The sequence below is a fragment of the Fragaria vesca genome, linkage group LG1, assembly GCF_000184155.1.
Source record: "Fragaria vesca subsp. vesca linkage group LG1, FraVesHawaii_1.0, whole genome shotgun sequence".
In the NCBI taxonomy this organism is placed as follows: domain Eukaryota; kingdom Viridiplantae; phylum Streptophyta; class Magnoliopsida; order Rosales; family Rosaceae; genus Fragaria; species Fragaria vesca.
The window spans coordinates 13,807,150-13,824,202 of NC_020491.1; the positions used below are offsets into that span (position 1 = coordinate 13,807,150).

The following is a 17,053-nucleotide window of genomic DNA, read 5'->3' on the forward strand; positions in this document are numbered from 1 at the left end:
ACTGAATCATTAGCAATTCCTGGAAATCCTCAGAATCTTCCAAATCTTCACTTAACCTCGTGAATTGAATTGTCATCTTTCCTCCGCCGACTTCACATTTATGTTCTCCCGCCCACCGCCACTGGATTTGGTTTCGGGTATTAATATTTACTTGGGGAATGGCGGGGGATGCTATAGAGGACATAGCTATTCACACAATTAATAACTGAATCAATTAGTCATGGTAGAGATCGTTGAAGAAGTTGATCATCTAAGCTTGGAGGATGAAGAAGCTGAAGATATCAGTTACGAGGAGCTCAAGAAGCGAATGTGGAAGGATCGTGTGCGCTTAGAGAAGTTTAAGGAAATACGAAAAAGTGAAGAACCCGTGTCTTTGGCGAAAGAAGAGGCGTCTCGCCGGAAGAAGATGGCTAGAGCTCAAGATTCCATACTCAAATACATGGTGAAGATCATGGAAGTGTGCGAAGCACGAGGCTTCGTCTATGGGATCGTTCCGAAGAAGGGGAAGCCGGTGACAGGATCGTCGGATAGCTTACGAGAGTGGTGGAAAGACAACGTCCAGTTCGACCAGAACGCTCCACTTGCAATTTCCAAGTATCTACCAGAAGTGCTTTTGGAACAAGCATGTTCTAGTGGGCTGGATCAAGACAACTCTTATGTCCATCTCCTTCATGACTTGCAAGACACGACTCTGGGGTCGCTGCTTTCGGCTCTAATGCAACACTGCATACCTCCACAGAGGCGGTTTCCTTTGGAGAAAGGTTTGGCTCCACCGTGGTGGCCCAAGGGAAATGAGATATGGTGGGGCGACCAAGGGGTTTCTCAAGAGCATGGACCTCCTCCTTATAGGAAACCTCATGATCTCAAAAAGGCTTGGAAAGTAAGTGCTTTGGCTGCAGTGATTAAGCATATGGTTCCTAATATGGACAGGGTTAGAAGGCTAGTAAGGCAATCCAAGTCCTTGCAGGATAAAATGACTGCTAAGGAGGCCGCGATTTGGTCCAAAGTGGTTAACCAAGAAGAAGCAATTCTCCAACTTAGTACTGATGATAAGAAACCAATCATTAGCTGCCCTGTAAACGATGGCACCATGGTCTTACATGCTAACGAATAGAGAAAGTGTATGTTTGATGATGATGATGGCTCTGAATTGGATGCTCCAGTACATGTCTTCCCAAAAACTTCAAACAGTGAATGGGCTTTAGGCTTTGTGGATAAGAAATCGAGGGCAAGCCATAACGGAAAGAATGTTTCTGATACAACAGTGCGGGTTGACACAAGTTGCTCGTATGATCACTCCCCAATTGATTCAGAATTCGAAAGTGTGGTGGACTGGATTAATATGGAGCTACAAAAGGCCAGTGTAAACGAAGCTGGTGAAGTGGTGTCTGGTTGTCCAAGTGCATATTGGGAAGGTGTTATGGAAGATTCAGCTTTGGATGCAGCATTTGAGATTCAAAGGGAAAACATGGATTTAAATCTATATCCAGACGAAGGGATATCACAGATGAATCAAGAACCAACTTCAATTTGGGACTTGGGATATGATTATAACGATGCAAACTTGTAATGTCAAATAGCAAAACCTATTGTTCACAATTTCTTGTTGCTATGTTTTACTAAACCTTTTCTGTACCACTCACATTTATGATCTTATTTACATCTGGATTAATTCTTTTGTTTACGTATTGAGAAAAAATTTACTCTTTCTATTAGTGATGTCGTCTATATTGTAATATTCTATAAAGGTTAGTAAGGTCAGTGGAAATATTATACATTTCTACCTCCTTAGTCCTTACACCGTAAAAGCTTCACTGGTTACATGAATGTTGCTAGTTCCCTATTTTGTTCAATTGTTAAATCTTCTTTCACTACAAAAAAGCCAGAAAAATGTACGAAGCAAAAAAGAAGGGTGGGTAAGTATTCCTAACATCCCTAATGCAATGTACAATACTTTGAGTGAACGATCTGATGTTTCTATTAGAAGTCATAGAAGCTGTGTCTTTGTGGCATGCAGTCATCAAATTCGAATCTTGGAGCAGCACACGAATAACCCTTTCTGAATCTGTTGCCTTTGTTCCTAATTAGGTTCACTTCAACTGAAAACACAGCACAAACAGGTCTGTGATCGGAGAACCTCGATTCACCCCGAATATAGGACAACTGTTCAAAACCTTCACCGCGCCATAGTATCCTATCACACCTGTAAATTTATCTTGTTAGAAAAGGCCTAATAATCAAAATTGAATGTAAAACTAGGGGTTAACAGAACTTTCATTCAGGGAGAAGGATATGTATATATACCATGCAGGGGTTCGTCGTTTCTTCTTCGACTTGGAAGTTTCTCCTGCGTAAGAATCTGAATTATGGGAATACTTGTAAGTGGGGGCAAAGTAGATTTGTCCCTCTTGAAACCCGTTAAATACTCTCCCAGCTTCTCTCTCTATATTCAACTGTATTCATAAATCAAACCAGATCATGTAATAAGTGAATCGTATTTAAATTAACAACTAATATTTTGGATGATTAAATTTGAAGTTAATCATTCATCTAGCTAGGATGGTGAATTAACAGAACAAACCTGATCTTTCTCAAGAAGTGCATCCCAATCATTGTCCTCCAACAAAACCCTTGTTTCTTCGTAGCTCAAAGCCACACGATAATTCAAATCTCCAAGCCATATTACCCGACTGCAAAAGTTTCATTAATGAGAAGAACACAATTCATAAGTAACAAACTGAACCATGATAGTGAGTAACAAAAATGGTGGGAAATTAAAATAACTCAGAAAACAGGTAAAACATACTCGTGGTCAGCTATTTTTTCGCAAGGAAGACGATTTGGATTCTTGCAAATCTTGGGGAATTGTGTGGCCTTAAGTATCTCCACCACATCAGCATTCCTCTTCAGCTCATCGCCTTCCTTCTCGCCGGAAGCCAAGTGACTGCACACAAAACAAAAGCTTGTTTGGTGCAACGTCATGCTTATCGATATGCATCCCTGCAAAAATAATCAAGTCACCGTTCAAATATAGAGTTATTTAAAGGGTTTATTTAAATTATCTTTATATGAACCACATTTAGTCATTTACTGATACTGATCATCAGTAAAATGATTTAGCTCGTCATAAACGTACAAGACACAAGAATCTCAGGTTTTACTTACCTTGTTTCCTAGGTAACCCATTATTCCTCTTCCTACAGTAGAGACTCTAAGATGGCCAACGTGTTTTACCAACTCTCTTCGAACCCAAACTGATACGAAAATCCCCACCATCTTCTTGCTTGTTAGAAGAGAGTAACTCATCTCGTTTGAGGAAGGCGGTGATTCTAACCCTGCAGTTTCAAGAAATTCGTCTACCCTACCATCACAAGAACCATTAGAGGAGTCTAGTTTATTGAGTGGATCACTGAGTTTTCTTAGCCGCCGCCTTTCATGAGATGGAAATTCAAAGGGGCAGTTGCAAGACTTGAGAATTCTACTGTCTGCCTTGAAGCTTTTGCTGATAACTTTGAGGGAAGGCTTTTGGAAAAAGTTGAGACTGTTATGTGATGACTTGGTGGAACCATGACCCGAAGAATCTGAAGAACAAAAGGCGCAAGAATTTTGGGGTTTATTTAGGGCTTGGCTTATAAGGGTTAGCCATTTTGCAGCTGGTTCGTTGTCCTCGATCACTAGAACGTTTCCAGCACTTAGAGGTACGATTTCCTGAAATCTAATGAAGAAAATTTCAGTGTTAGTGAACATTCGATATCGAAAACCAAAATCAATTTCAGTGTATATGACTTCGTTACAAATAACTAAGAATCATACCCTAACACATAGATATCTGAAGAGCCTTCAACCTGCAAGAAATCTTCAAGGTTGAGGCCATTGTTGGGAGACTTTCCTCCCACATTCCATGTCGCCACGAATATCCTGCACCCGAATCACACCCGTTCTTATGTTCAATTCAATTAAACCAAATTCTGAACTTTATATGTAAACTTTCTCTTATGACAAGGATCATTACCTGAATTCTTTAGTCTCAGTTGATGGCAACATAGAGTGTTGTTCAAAGTTTGATAAGTTTAGGCTTTGAATCCCTGGACTTGATTGTCTTTCTGCGAGTAGAGAAGAAAAGGTCACCATTGTTATTTCTCTTACCAAGCAAAGGCCTAACTTCTTAGAGTCAAATCAAGCTAGAAATTTTCAAGTTCCCATTACAGTAATGTGTATCCCTTAAATACAAATATATTGACTAATCCGAAACACATCATCGAAATTAGGTAAGCTACCAAAATTATTCATGAAGGATAAGGAAATTCCCTCCATTAATGGTAAGTGGCATGTCTCCATCATTCGTATCCAATCCAAAATAACTTTCCAATCGATATTTTTAAGTGCATAAGAACAATTTCCATAACATGGTATGTTTCTCTGAAGTCTCCTTATTAATAAAAATAAATTATTATTGAACCTAATTAATTTCCTAGGCATAATCAGATACGTACCTGAAAAACTCTTTCTCATGATCGGGGCTGCGTCAATGAAAGCTTTTTTCCTTTCTGCAATCTTTTTCTCCAACTCTGTTAGGAAAAAAAAATATTATGGAAAGAGGGAGGGACAAAGAGAGAGAGAAAGAGAGACAGGGAGAGAGATATACCACTTTCTCCATCCCCCTCTGATTCTGAGCTTTCACGCCCATTTCGCTTTGAACCAAAAAGTCTAGATGTGATCGACTTCACCCCAAAAATTATAAAAACAAAAAAAAAAAAATGAAATGACAAAAATAATTCGTAACAAAAGAAACATGATGATAAACACCACCATATATACCTTCTTTTTCTTTTCGTTCTTGACGGAGCCATCAGGTGTGGTGGGGGTAGCGGTAGGGGTAGCTGTAGGGGTGGCGGTGGCGGTGGCCCTGGTGCTGACGACGGCATCGGCGGCTTTGGTCATATCGAAGTTGGCATCTCCACCATGGGAAGACATTCATTCGTTGACAGTCTTTGGATAAAGATTAGGTCACACACACTTTCAGTGAACGTATTTTTTGTTACTATCTCTGAAAATGGGAGAGTTTTATTTTTCTGGGTTTGGTGAAAGCGAATGATCTGTAATTTTCGGTTTTTGGGGTTTTGTTGATCTTGTTAATTTGATGTGATCAATGATTTTCTCTTTCTTCTTCCTTTTTTGTGTGTGATCTGTTTGGAAAGATGAGATTTTGGCGCCAAGGCTTTCGGAGAACTTAATTAGGACGGTGAAGAGCAGAAACCGTTTCAACATGCAGGTCACAACCCGAATCCGAATCCGAACCCCGAATCTGATCTCAGCCTCGTTTCATTCTGGATCCACTAAAATTATTATTACTAGGTTAATATCCGGTGCAATACTTGTTTTATTGTTGAAAGAAGGACAATATTGTGCTTGGTAGCGTGCAATGAGTCATTCATAACAATACATATGTAGAGATTACCATGTATCTATATTAAAATTGTTATTACTATGCTAATATCCGGTGCAATACTAGATTTATTGTTAAAAGAAGGACAACATTGTGTTTCGAAGTCTTCTCTTCTCACCTAAAGGTTCTGGTATACACCGTCGTGTAAGTATAGAGTGCAATATTAATGTGTCATCTAATGTTATTCACATAGTAAGTATAGATATATGCCATATACTGAAAGATCCTCCCTTTCTCAAGTGCGTTATTGATTGTGACCATGAGGTTCTGTTTTTAATTTAGAGTTCCATTCCGTAATACTGTTTGCCCAAACCTATATGTGTTGACCCTCGGGTATTATCCAAGATCAAAAAATGGAAACTAACTATTGATTGACAAATGAGCTACTTTTCCCCGTGGACAAGGTTTTTGGTTATGAAGGAAGTGATAACAGTGCTGTTATATATATGCATATGACTGTGCATAATCATAAGGCAAGGCCTCTATAAAGCTAGTTATGTATACTAACCATAGAGATAATGGTTACACTTCGATTTTTCCGATCCAATATTTAATTCTACTACCCTGAACAGAAAATTTTATTAAGATCAGAAGCTTGAAGAATCACTGGGTGCAATCAGCTGGCTTAAAGGACACAGTCCTTTCCTCGAGGTCATAACCCACCAGGAAATTCATTTGAGCCAAGTTTCCGAAGATCGCCACATCCTCAGACTGAATCATCGTAAAGCAAACCATATCATCCTCCACCCTAGCAAATGTGTTCAAAGCGTTCAACTTCACATCAGCACCACTGAAATGCATCGTGATAACGGGGACATCAATGTCATGATCACTCTTGCTTCTAAAGCAAAGACTCAGAACCCCCTTCGGATCACTAACACGCTCTACATTAATCGCCACTTCCAAAGCCGAAATGACCTCGTCGTAGAACCCAGGTGGAAGCAAGGTCAGCGTAGTCCCGGAGTCGATGATAATGTTACCCTCACTGGCAGCAACAGCCTTAGTGGATTGGCTGGTCTTGTAGGATTGTCTCTTTTCTCCGACGCTAATTGCCTCAAGTGTAAGGTAATAGAATGTGTCAGGTTGTTTCGATACTAGAGGAGTTGAGACGGCACCCTTGCCTGAGACTATTGCGGCAGTGCCAAAACTTATCTTGCTTGCTATGGAGGATTTAGCTGACGTGGGAACCAAGCAATAAGAAAATTTCCCTCCGTTTAGTTGAGAAATGAAAGAAAGAGGGCCACCGCCAAGACCGATCAAGCCGGAGCCGGACTCATCAAATGTGCCACCGTTTTCATGTCCACAACCGAAAATGATTTTCAGAAGAGAAACCGGCTGACCAGAAGCCGAGCCAATGGTGAAGGTCTCCTGAGCTAGACTCCCCCGAGTGAAGGAACGATCTCCATAACGATAACTATAGACACAAGTGTCACCGCGGTCCGCACCTACCAATGAAGTCGGAAATTAGAAATTAATCATAAAGTAAAAACGAATGAAATCGGAAACCCTAGGCTCTTATCGTATAAAAGGTCGCAATACAATTCTATGCAAATCTCAAAGAAAACTATTTTTGAAGTTTGTCAGTGCACAATGACTGTCTGAGTTTTTATCATAACAGCTTATGAAAACCATACAAGTAAATAAAATCATATGGACCGTCCTACGTGCCTCAAGGAAAGCTTTTGATTAAGGGAGATAAAAGCAATATATAAGTGTTACTGTACATACCACAAGAGGCTTTTTTTTCTTTTTTCTTTTTCTTTTTTTGAACAAGTACATACCACAAGAGGCTTCTTCAAGATTTGAGCATGAGTTGGATTGACAGGGAACTGTTCGATAGGTGGAGGAGCGCTTCGGATCAAAGAGAGGAGGGTTTTGGTTGAAGCATTGCTTGCATGGTTTGCATTGCGTCCAGATAAGATCGCTGCCAGTGTCGGCTATTCCGAGAACCTCAACCGGTGGGGTTCCGATGGAGATGTTCATCAAGTATTCTCCACCACTTGGGACTATTTTGGATTGGATCGTATTTGTGCTTGGCTTGATGAAACGCTGTGCACGGGAGATGGAGCGGCGGAAGGCGTTGTGCAAGCGGTCGAAATGGGTGGTGGATGAGTCGTACCAGGGGGAGAGTAGCGAGTCGCGCTGGATAAGGTCAACAGTGAAACCACCATAGCTAGCCTCTGCCGAAAATGAGAGAAGAATGAAGCATGCAACAATAGCTGCTAATGCCATTGTTTAGTGATAGTATTGTAATAGAATGAATGCTACAATGTGGGGTGATGGTGATTATGGAAAGCTTAATATATTTTTTTAATGCAGGAAAGCTTAATATATAGTGCTAGGTATTTGTACTAACGACGGCATTAGCTAAGTAAAAGTCATTAGAAGGTGAAGGGACAACGGGTTAATTAGCTCGATGTGTAAGACGAGAGGGCATCAACTGGTTCAGACGTACGGTACAATATATCTTAATAAATGTGTTTTTTGAAACCGTTATTTTTTAATAACCATCATCGGGAAAATATCTGATCACCCCATGACAAGAAGCTGAAGAATTCCTTTAGCTGAGAATAAGAAAAAGAAAAGAGTAACAAAAGCTCTTATCAGCATTCAGCCCTAAGAATTTTAATTTATTATTTTGGCAAATTTTCGCCACTCAATAATCATGAATCAATGTAATCAATTTCTAGGTTTTATCTTTTTGTTAGGACGAATCGTTTTACAGCTTACTTGACCCTTGACCTGAGATTCTGTGTTGCAACTTTTGTTGAACACCAAATTGCGGAATAAAAGGAAATGAAGCGAAAAAAAAAAAACATTCATATCATTTTCATTCTGATATAGATACAGGGTACATATGCATATATCTTGTATATGTCGATATCCGCATGTAATAAAATTAGGACAAATTGTAATTGATTCGGTGAATTAACTATATAAGAGTATAAATTTTAAGACTCGTCTAGATAATCTAGAATATGTACCCTAGTTTAGAAAGTACATAATATGTACAGTTAGAGATAAGATGAGTTTTGCACAATAGAACCCAATGAACATAAATTTGTAAAAAGTTCCATATATATTGGACATTGGTTTCTCCACCATCTCATCTGAGAAAGGTTTAATTATCTGTTTCAGGGAATTTAATGTGAGTTTTAAAAGTGAACCAAGTTTTAAGCTAGCAAATCCTCTGGGAAATAATTCTTTATGGAGCTGGCCTGTCTTATTTAAGCCAGTTGAAACAACTCGCAGTGTGAGTTCATGAAAGAGAAGATAGTAACACGCAGTTTGGAACATATTTATATGGCATATGATTTGGGTTGATTTGCCTAAACATATGCATGTAGGGATGAGGGATCATCTTTACATGTAAAGATTGTTTAAAACCTCATGGAGTACATATTCCGAGTCATTACAGCACAGTTGTAGTAACTACTAAGCAAAAGTTTATGGACCACAACAACAATGCAAGATCACTAGTTAGACATGATTTGTGAGATACCAAGAGAAGGTAACAAGCCAAAGGAATTGTGAAGAGGATGCAAATGCATTGCGCATTGCACATTGCATCTCTGGGATGGTAACAGAATGAAGTCAGAAGCTTAATCCTTTCAACGAGAATTTGGAATCAAACTGAGATTCTAGACAATCAAACTAAGATTCAATCCATGCTTCAGTTTCTCTGCATAGTTGGATGCAGCTATTTTTACTAGCAAAGCAGTCAAATAAAATTACAGCTCCAATTTGAAGAGTAGAAATCTACCTCAGGTTGTCAACCATTGCCTACCAAAGTCATTTGATATCTTACTCAGGATTACCAAATTCTATCACCGGGTTAGGAGGTCAGCGCCATTAAGTACGATGTAACCTTTTGTTCTACAAATCTGTAACGTTCAGTGTCTGATATTTTTATATATTCATCGAACTCACTACATATGGGGTTCATACGCTCCGGAAAAGCTCCTGTCCAAGTAAAAATAGGTTGCATCTGCAAAATCAACCATATATGAGGCGAATAATGATATTCTTTCTATTAAAAAGATAAGAGTTACACTTGAACTGATAAGGTCTGAATCATATATTGGCTTGACAGATATCTGGGTGGATAACAAAACACAGATTTCTTATGAACATTGAACTACCCAACCAATCCATGCTATGCCAAAAGAACATTAGAAGTCCAATTTTAGACATGGTTTTACCTGCATACAAGGCATACACGTGACTAAGAACAAAGAAAGCAGTGAATTTTGGTGGCATCCATTCTTTCAACAAGATTGTTTTCAGAGTAGAAGATTGTTCAGGAGCTTACCTGGTTCAAAACTTTTCATCCAATTTTTGCTTGCAAAGGGCTAAGTCCTGCATGCAGAAAGCGAAACAAGCAGATTATAAAATATATTCCAAGGAATCAAGGATGAGTGCAATGACACTAGTCATTAGAGTAATAGAGGTAATCATATAGAAGCATATAGTAGAGAGACACAGTGTTGGTTAACACGTTACATTACTACTTTTTACCCTAAAGCCACCTGACTAAACATATAGAAGCATATAGTAGAGAGACACAGTGTTGGTTAACACGTTACATTACTATTTTTTACCCTAAAGCCACCTGACTTTAGGGGTTTAATTGATGTAGTTAACCAAAAGTACAAGAGAGAACTAGAGACACGTTATACTCCTACGCCGCAATATAACATCACTAGTCTTAGCATCTCCAGAAAAAGAATCTAAATATTTAAAAGGCATATCAGCGCTTCGCATTTCTCAACCCCATAGAGTTGTGAATTCCCAAAGCCACTTCATGGTTGTATTGAGTAAATAATTAAGCCAAGCCAGAGTCGCATGGAGCTCAGCTCAACCAGGCTTAAGAGAACTGGCTTGGCAAATGCCGTGAACTCTTACTTGCAGCCACATGTGGAAGGGATAGTTTAGACAGAATATAGCACAAAAGCAGTCTAAATTTTCTCTGTAAGACTACCAAGCCCTAGTAAGAAGGACAGCTACTCCCCCTAGCATTTACTTCTTTCATATGACCAAGTATATTTTCAGTTTAATTTCAAAACCCCAGTAAGTGAAAGAAGGAAATTACATGATGTTGTAATGTAAAGGTACACACAATTGGCTAAAAGTTTGATCATTTTAACAACAGTGATGGAGAGTCAATACCTCAGTATAAGCATAAACACCAGCTTGTGTGGGTCCAACTGGACTTCCCCTCCTCATAAATTTCCCCTCCTTATAGATATAAAGAAGTGGTAGCCCAGTTGGTAACTCCAGGCTAACAACCTGTTTTCGTTGAAGTACTAAGAGTTATTTGTGGAAAGTGGCTAACTGGCTATTATAAAGTACTAATCGGATAATAAGGAGTTTTTAAATATAGTTGTTACCTCTTGGGAAGTTAATTTCTCGAGATACATGATTATAGATCTTAATGAATTCCCATGGGCAGCAACCATCACATGCCTACCAGATTGTAGTTGTGGTTGAATCTGCGATGTAATATCTTCTCATTAAGTGCTTAGACAGTAACACATCATCGGCACTCAGCTCCTCATAGGCAAGTATGTAAATATAAGATATTAGAATAATATGGTGTACTTACATTGTCTTTAAAATAAGCTACAGCTCTATGGGAACACATTTCCAAGCTCTCACCATTGGGAGGAGGACTACTGTAACTCCTACGCCACTCATGTACTTGCTCCATTCCATATCTTTCAGCTGTCTCTAACTTATTGAAACCCTGTAGTTCACCATACCTGTGAAAGACAACAGCCAGAAATACATACTCAAATACTCAAATTTGTTCAATGCAAAATGATGTGCAAGGGAAATCGCAGATTACATTCTTTCATTCAATTGCCAAGCAGTTATAACCGGAATTGATTGCTTCTCAGTATCTCCACTATAGATTTGACTCCATGCCCTTGCCTGTCGATTCTCATTGTGCATAATGATTGGAACCTGAAACCAAAACTTGGAATGACACAAATAATTACACCCTTCATTGTACATTAGAATTGAGTAGCAGATCATGTGTTTCTTAAGAAATAAAAAATCCCATTTATCAGACTTAGTAGGTATCTCTGTTAGAATAGCTGGATAATAAATCACTTAACTCATAGTCAGCTAGTTTAACATCTGTCTCAGTGTCTAGGGTAGGAGCTTAAATTTAAATTAGAAAGATCAACCTGAACATAAGTATTTCAAGACTTTTGAGCTTCCCATAACGGTTTAAGTGGCTGCCCATAATGGTTTAAGTGGCTAAAGTATATGTTTTCTATTTAAACCTATTAGGGACAAACTCTAAAAGAATAAACAACGAGAACGGCAACCAATCACCACTGCTGCGGATGTTCATAGAGTATTTATTTATGATTGACAGCATGTACCAACAGAGACCAGTGTCCAGTAGTGATTGATAAAAGCGTCATAAGAACATTTAGGCACAAATCTCCAGTGATCACAACCAAAAGTATGAGATGGATAACTGCATATGGTTTGAATAGTAATAGTAAATGTCTGATATGGTTAATAATTATAATGTTTAAACCATTTAAACTCCTTTAAATATACTTTCTGATCTCTAAAAACTTGTTTGCAATGTTCTATACATAAACCTGACAGGTTAGTGGAATGGCCAGCGAAACCATAAAAAATTGATGTTGTGTTGAAATTATATTAGCAGGAAGGATTACGAACAATTTGCTTCATGTAGCTGTGAAGTAATAGAAAGGGGTAGGGGTAGGTCCAAGTTATAATAAACTTTGCCATAAATAGGATATTCAGGTTATAATCATATCATGATGTGTGATGCATTCAACAAGTGAAGCAATTATCTATCAGAAACTATCTATATCAACTTAAAATATTCTCGAGTCAAAATGTTGCAATGATAAGCAAAGATACCTTCTTGCAGTGGTGTTGGGTCATGGTAAGCATGGCTGTCATCTGTGCACGAATCAGTGAAGATGTATAGATCATATCTACAGGGATGTTGCTAATTCTCTTACCAGCTTCTATTGCTTCATCTACACCTCTCTTTGTCAAAGGCACATCAACACAACCAGTGAACAAGTTCTTCTCACTCCACATAGATTCGCCACGACGGATCAATATCAAAGCACTCTCAACTACAAAAGAAGAGTATGGGAAACACAATTAAGAGAAAATGCCTCAATATCACATAAGTAAAGTCAGTATTATAAAAATATGAACACATTTTCATGTCTTAAAAGAATTGATGGTACTACCGTGGGAGTTGGATGAACTTGGATAAGTAGTTTGAGCCTGGGTAGATAATGCACTAACTATACGCTGTTGACCCTGCCTAAACTACAATGTCCTTTCCTAAGCAAAGCAACATCGACCGCGAAATTCTTGGAGATAAATCTGAAAGACGAATGCCCACATTTGCTAGCAGAGCCAGCATCACTAGCAGAACCATGGAGCTGAATGATCCCAACGGGGTGGCGGAAAGCAGTTGCAACCATTCTGTTAGATATCCAACAAACCAATTAAACCGAAGCTCGATTTATTATTTCTGTTGATAAGTAACAGAACTCTATTGATCTAAAAGCAAAACACAACAAAAATAGAGATTCACTGATAAAAACTCCAGAATACATGTGGCAACACAGCAAACACAGAGGAAAGAAACACCGGACAACAACAAAAGTCTAAGCAAACAGCCAAAAAACCTATTTCTTAAAACCAAAGAAACTGAAGCATGGCTCTTTCTCCACAAACTGATACAGTTCCACTGTAGCACATCTCCCAAAAACTTGAAGCCAAGTTTTCTACTTAACCAAACATCGAATCTCAAACTTAACAACAGAACACAACCCAGTTAACTGAACTGAAGATCGAAGCAAGCAACAGATTTCATTTCATCCCAGTGATCTGAAATGCGGTTCCCAAATACAAAGTTGATACGAGAATAAAAGAATCCAAAGAAAAACAATAAAGGATCATGCTTGAACATTATTATACAAAGAAAGAGAAAAACCCACATGAATAATGAGGGAGCTGATTTGATCCCCGATCGAATGCCTTGGTGGGAATCAGAGATGGGCGCTGTTTACGAATTAGCGGGGGAACACAGAGGGAGAGGTGGCGGAGTTCCTTTCGTCTTTAAACACGAGTATAACTCTTCAGCAGCTTGGAGCTTGACGACGTCGTATTTGTAGAAGTCTGCTCTTTCAATTTGAGTTCAACCTTCCGGTCAAAGGTTTACTTATTTAAAATGTAATTTAATGATTAGTGTGTAAAAATGAGATTCCTACCTTTACTAACACATAAAGGAATTAGAATGTCTTAATAGTATTCAGATGAACCCATGTCTTAGAGTCGATTCATGATTATTGTGGAATTTTATTACAAAAAGGAAATGGGGAGATGAGTTTAAGAATAAATAATTATGAATCGATATCGATTCATTTCTACCATTTCTCTTGTCTCTGATTCATTATTTTTTTTATCGAATACAACTAGTATTTCGTGAGTCAGACTCACAACCTCTCACTTGTTAAGGAGAGACTATGCCGTTAGACCAAATTATACTGGACGATTATTTTTTTATTCAAAGTAAATAATTACCATATTTATTTTAGTTCTTTATTTTAATTTATGGACATTCGAAATTTTACAAACTTCTTAGTTTGATAATGAGGAGGTATATGTTTAGAGATCATTTTCATGCTGATGCATTCCTTCCTTCATTCATTCTCTATATGTGTTCGATCTTTATTTTTTTTTTATACAAAAAAGACTAAACAACAATGAGGACCCTCTCAAGCAGCAAGCATAAAAAAGATCGAAAATTAACGGCAGCAACAAACACTATGTGGCAAATTGACATTCCAAGCCAGAAGATCGGAAGAACTGTGTCCCAACTACAATGTTTATGCTAACTAGCCAAAAAAATTCATGCATACATGCAATTTTCAGTTGGAAGAACAAGAATATATAAAAGCAAAGGCACAAACCCAGTGCACATATGCTCATTATTTATGCACATAATGTGAGCTAAAATGGTTGTCCATATACATAATTTACATATAATGATCTCCCTAACTAACAAGGTTTAGTGCAGAAGCATTTTGGCAGCCAGAAGTCGCGACAAAAGCCGCCGTCGTGGCCTTCTTTTTGGCAAGTAAGTGCGCAGTTGCTTCCCATAATGCAAGGCCCCTCAAACTTGGCGCTCGGAGACTCGCATGTCTTCGGATCCGGCCTTCCTCCGGCAACCATTTCTGGCCCCATCTCTGCCAAAATTAGCAAGCATATGGTAAGCTGATACCTTATATCTTCTTACATTATAATGATCGATTGATCTAAGTAATTAACAAGAACAAACAGATAGATACCTGTAGCCATGAGAACCAGGACAAGAAGGAAGGCAGATAGACATAGTGAACGATCCATGTTCATCTTTTTTGTGTAGAATGTAGAGATCGATGATCGAACAAAAAAGATGCAAGCCGATTGCTATTGCAGGGGTTTATATATATAGAGTTGGGAATGGAGCATTTTGAGAGGGAGTGGATCGGCTCCTTTATCCTGATAGCCACAGCCAAAATAGGAACTCATCGGGAAAGTTTAGCTGAGGCTCTCTAGGCAACCGCCTTGTTTGGCAATGTACATCCTATATTTTGGGGACAGGGGACGGCTAGTAATTGCTTCCATTTTTTTCAGACATAAATTGATGTTGGAAGTTGATTTATACTCAAAGTTACTCGTCTTTCTTTCGAAATCCGTAAACCTGTTTCATCTTCACCCAAACTTATGATATATCATGTCGTCTTTCTCAGATAGAAAGCCGACCTCACCCTGGATATCAAGGGAGCGGTCTACAATGAGTGTATTTCCTATGTTAGCAAACGTCAAGCATTTGCACCATGTCGTACTTAAAAGAGAATACTGTTTCGTCAGTCGGAGGCCTGAGGAAATTGCTTTTGATCTTGTTCGAAATCCTGGTGTTATTCTAGTGAAATGGATAGGGGAGCCAAGGAATTCAAAAGGGAACTAAAACTGTGAAAGCAAGAGATCGTTGTAATATGTAACAAACAACTTGAACAAAAATTAAGTACACCCATTATGCAAGTCAAATATCTTTCGACTTGCCTCATTTGATGGTTGGCCATTTAGTTTAGCAGGAACAAAAACTCGACCATTTATATTGAAAACCACAGTTAAGTGACCAAAGTACATGATATAGTCTTGGATTAATCAAGAGGGATTAATACAAAGTCCACAAAATAAAGAAAAACGAGACTCAACACACCATCATTGAGATCAATGATTTAGTTAGATTACAACAACTATTATAGAACATCCCAAATGAAATCTATGATTTATAGATCAACGTATAAATTAAAGGACTAAGAAGCACTAGATAGGCTCTTCTATTCTGGCTGATCATAGTTCAAGTATTGCTTGAGCAGTTCGGTACATTCAGGCAATGCCTGATCCTTGAAGAACCCCATATTGTTTGCAAAGCGCTTGGTCTTAACAACGCCATTGAAGCGGGTAAGTACCACGTTGGCACGGCTACGTCCAGGATCAGCCGATTTACAGTCACTGATCGGGCTGCTAACGAGGACCGACTCGCAAATCTGGTCCTCATGGTCGTCTTCGACCAAAATGTTGTATGTTCCAGTTTCGTCGGTCACGCCCTCTACACTGTATGCAAGGCTCATGCTATTCCTGTTCATGCACTTGATTCCCACCGTTGCACCTAATCAACAAGCACACCGGATACAATTATCAACTGAAATTAAGTAATGCTGGTAACACATATTCGTGTTCAATAATTCAACACTAACGTACATAGCAACCTGTTTATGTTCTTCGCTCGATCAACAACTTTAAACTAAAGTATTTCTAATATGCATCGATGTAATAAGCAAATGATTTTGCATTAGTTGGTCCTAGCTCTCTACTCTTTGAACGAAACAAATGGGACCTTTGTCACCTTAAGCTTGTTGAACTCCTAATAATCTTAAACCAGGAAAGCAAGTCAGTTAAGGGTGGTGTGTGTGCTATATAGGAACTATGGAGTACGTACGTAGATGGATGGAAGGTGCACATACCGGCGATGTAAATGGTGGCGGAGGTCTCGAAACCGCAGCGGCAAGTGTCACAGTAGACGCGACCTTGGACATGGAATGGTTTGCCCAAGATTTTTGCACTGACAAGCGCCGGAAGCACACAGAGAGCAAGCAACACCAGTACTGCCCTAGACACTGCCATGGCCTTCAAAGATAAACGGAGTGATAACGTGGGAGAAGGGAAAGACTCGACGAAACTGATGAAATGGGAAACTAGAAGAAGAACAAAGTGAGAGCAAATGGAAGATCGATGTGTTCATATAGTGAGTCTTGGATGCAGATACCAGTGGGGTGGTCGGTCACGTGCTCCGCCATTGAAGCAAAGAGAGAGCGTCTTCCGGACCATTTCTTGTGCCCTTTTCTCCGTTTGATATTAATTGCAAGGAGTAAGATCTCATTTCCTGCCCCCATTTTATATTGGTGTAGAGTTTGCAGGGCTTATACAAATCCATTGGTCAATGTTAGGGTTAAGGACTTAGAAATTTCACACTATGAC

The 17,053-nt window shown here is 38.9% G+C and overlaps 5 protein-coding genes across 5 annotated transcripts; 1 reads left to right on the forward strand and 4 right to left on the reverse strand.

Annotated features, from left to right (window-relative positions):
* Nucleotides 1-220: 220 nt before the first annotated feature.
* On the forward strand, nt 221-1,570 carry LOC101307059 (putative ETHYLENE INSENSITIVE 3-like 4 protein-like). Its single transcript, XM_004289273.1, has 2 exons — nt 221-1,040; nt 1,164-1,570. Exons 1-2 carry the CDS (start codon nt 221-223, stop codon nt 1,568-1,570), a joined length of 1,227 nt encoding a protein of 408 aa, XP_004289321.1.
* Nucleotides 1,571-1,980: 410 nt separating this feature from the next.
* Nucleotides 1,981-4,866, reverse strand: LOC101302868 (type I inositol 1,4,5-trisphosphate 5-phosphatase CVP2-like). The gene is made up of 10 exons (XM_004288174.1): nt 4,819-4,866; nt 4,646-4,721; nt 4,494-4,568; nt 4,013-4,103; nt 3,814-3,918; nt 3,166-3,715; nt 2,807-3,000; nt 2,582-2,690; nt 2,305-2,453; nt 1,981-2,203 (listed from the first exon to the last, which is right to left on the reverse strand). Exons 3-10 carry the CDS (start codon nt 4,510-4,512, stop codon nt 1,981-1,983), a joined length of 1,440 nt encoding a protein of 479 aa, XP_004288222.1. The 5' UTR covers nt 4,513-4,568; nt 4,646-4,721; nt 4,819-4,866.
* A 1,121-nt stretch (nt 4,867-5,987) lies between these two features.
* Nucleotides 5,988-7,678, reverse strand: LOC101307347 (probable aspartic protease At2g35615-like). The gene is made up of 2 exons (XM_004289274.1): nt 7,228-7,678; nt 5,988-6,891 (listed from the first exon to the last, which is right to left on the reverse strand). The coding sequence occupies exons 1-2, from the start codon at nt 7,676-7,678 to the stop codon at nt 6,050-6,052; spliced, it is 1,293 nt and encodes a 430-aa protein (XP_004289322.1). The 3' UTR covers nt 5,988-6,049.
* Nucleotides 7,679-9,480: 1,802 nt separating this feature from the next.
* Nucleotides 9,481-12,942, reverse strand: LOC101307636 (2,3-bisphosphoglycerate-dependent phosphoglycerate mutase-like). The gene is made up of 8 exons (XM_004289275.1): nt 12,789-12,942; nt 12,359-12,582; nt 11,295-11,413; nt 11,052-11,208; nt 10,837-10,938; nt 10,616-10,735; nt 9,759-9,805; nt 9,481-9,648 (listed from the first exon to the last, which is right to left on the reverse strand). Exons 1-7 carry the CDS (start codon nt 12,940-12,942, stop codon nt 9,764-9,766), a joined length of 918 nt encoding a protein of 305 aa, XP_004289323.1. The 3' UTR covers nt 9,481-9,648; nt 9,759-9,763.
* A 2,910-nt stretch (nt 12,943-15,852) lies between these two features.
* On the reverse strand, nt 15,853-16,699 carry LOC101307936 (pollen-specific protein C13-like). The gene is made up of 2 exons (XM_004289276.1): nt 16,540-16,699; nt 15,853-16,184 (listed from the first exon to the last, which is right to left on the reverse strand). The coding sequence occupies exons 1-2, from the start codon at nt 16,697-16,699 to the stop codon at nt 15,853-15,855; spliced, it is 492 nt and encodes a 163-aa protein (XP_004289324.1).
* Between the last annotated feature and the right edge of the window lie 354 nt (nt 16,700-17,053).

Bases quoted from the DNA above. Each gene is read 5' to 3' on its own strand.
- LOC101307059 (XM_004289273.1), top strand. From the start codon at position 221: ATGGTAGAGATCGTTGAAGAAGTTGATCATCTAAGCTTGGAGGATGAA. The intron at 1,041-1,163 runs GTACTGATGATA...TGGATGCTCCAG, and splicing joins AGAAGCAATTCTCCAACTTA to TACATGTCTTCCCAAAAACT.
- LOC101307636 (XM_004289275.1), bottom strand. From the start codon at position 12,942: ATGGTTGCAACTGCTTTCCGCCACCCCGTTGGGATCATTCAGCTCCAT. The intron at 11,414-12,358 runs GTATCTTTGCTT...TTTTGGTTTCAG, and splicing joins CCCAACACCACTGCAAGAAG to GTTCCAATCATTATGCACAA. The intron at 10,736-10,836 runs GTAACAACTATA...CAACGAAAACAG, and splicing joins AGAAATTAACTTCCCAAGAG to GTTGTTAGCCTGGAGTTACC.
- LOC101307347 (XM_004289274.1), bottom strand. From the start codon at position 7,678: ATGGCATTAGCAGCTATTGTTGCATGCTTCATTCTTCTCTCATTTTCG. The intron at 6,892-7,227 runs GTATGTACTTGT...CTTCATTGGTAG, and splicing joins TCTTGAAGAAGCCTCTTGTG to GTGCGGACCGCGGTGACACT.
- LOC101307936 (XM_004289276.1), bottom strand. From the start codon at position 16,699: ATGGCAGTGTCTAGGGCAGTACTGGTGTTGCTTGCTCTCTGTGTGCTT. The intron at 16,185-16,539 runs GTATGTGCACCT...CTTGTTGATTAG, and splicing joins CGCCACCATTTACATCGCCG to GTGCAACGGTGGGAATCAAG.
- LOC101302868 (XM_004288174.1), bottom strand. The intron at 2,691-2,806 runs GTATGTTTTACC...AAACTTTTGCAG, and splicing joins GAAAAAATAGCTGACCACGA to TCGGGTAATATGGCTTGGAG. The intron at 2,454-2,581 runs GTTTGTTCTGTT...TTATGAATACAG, and splicing joins CACTTCTTGAGAAAGATCAG to TTGAATATAGAGAGAGAAGC.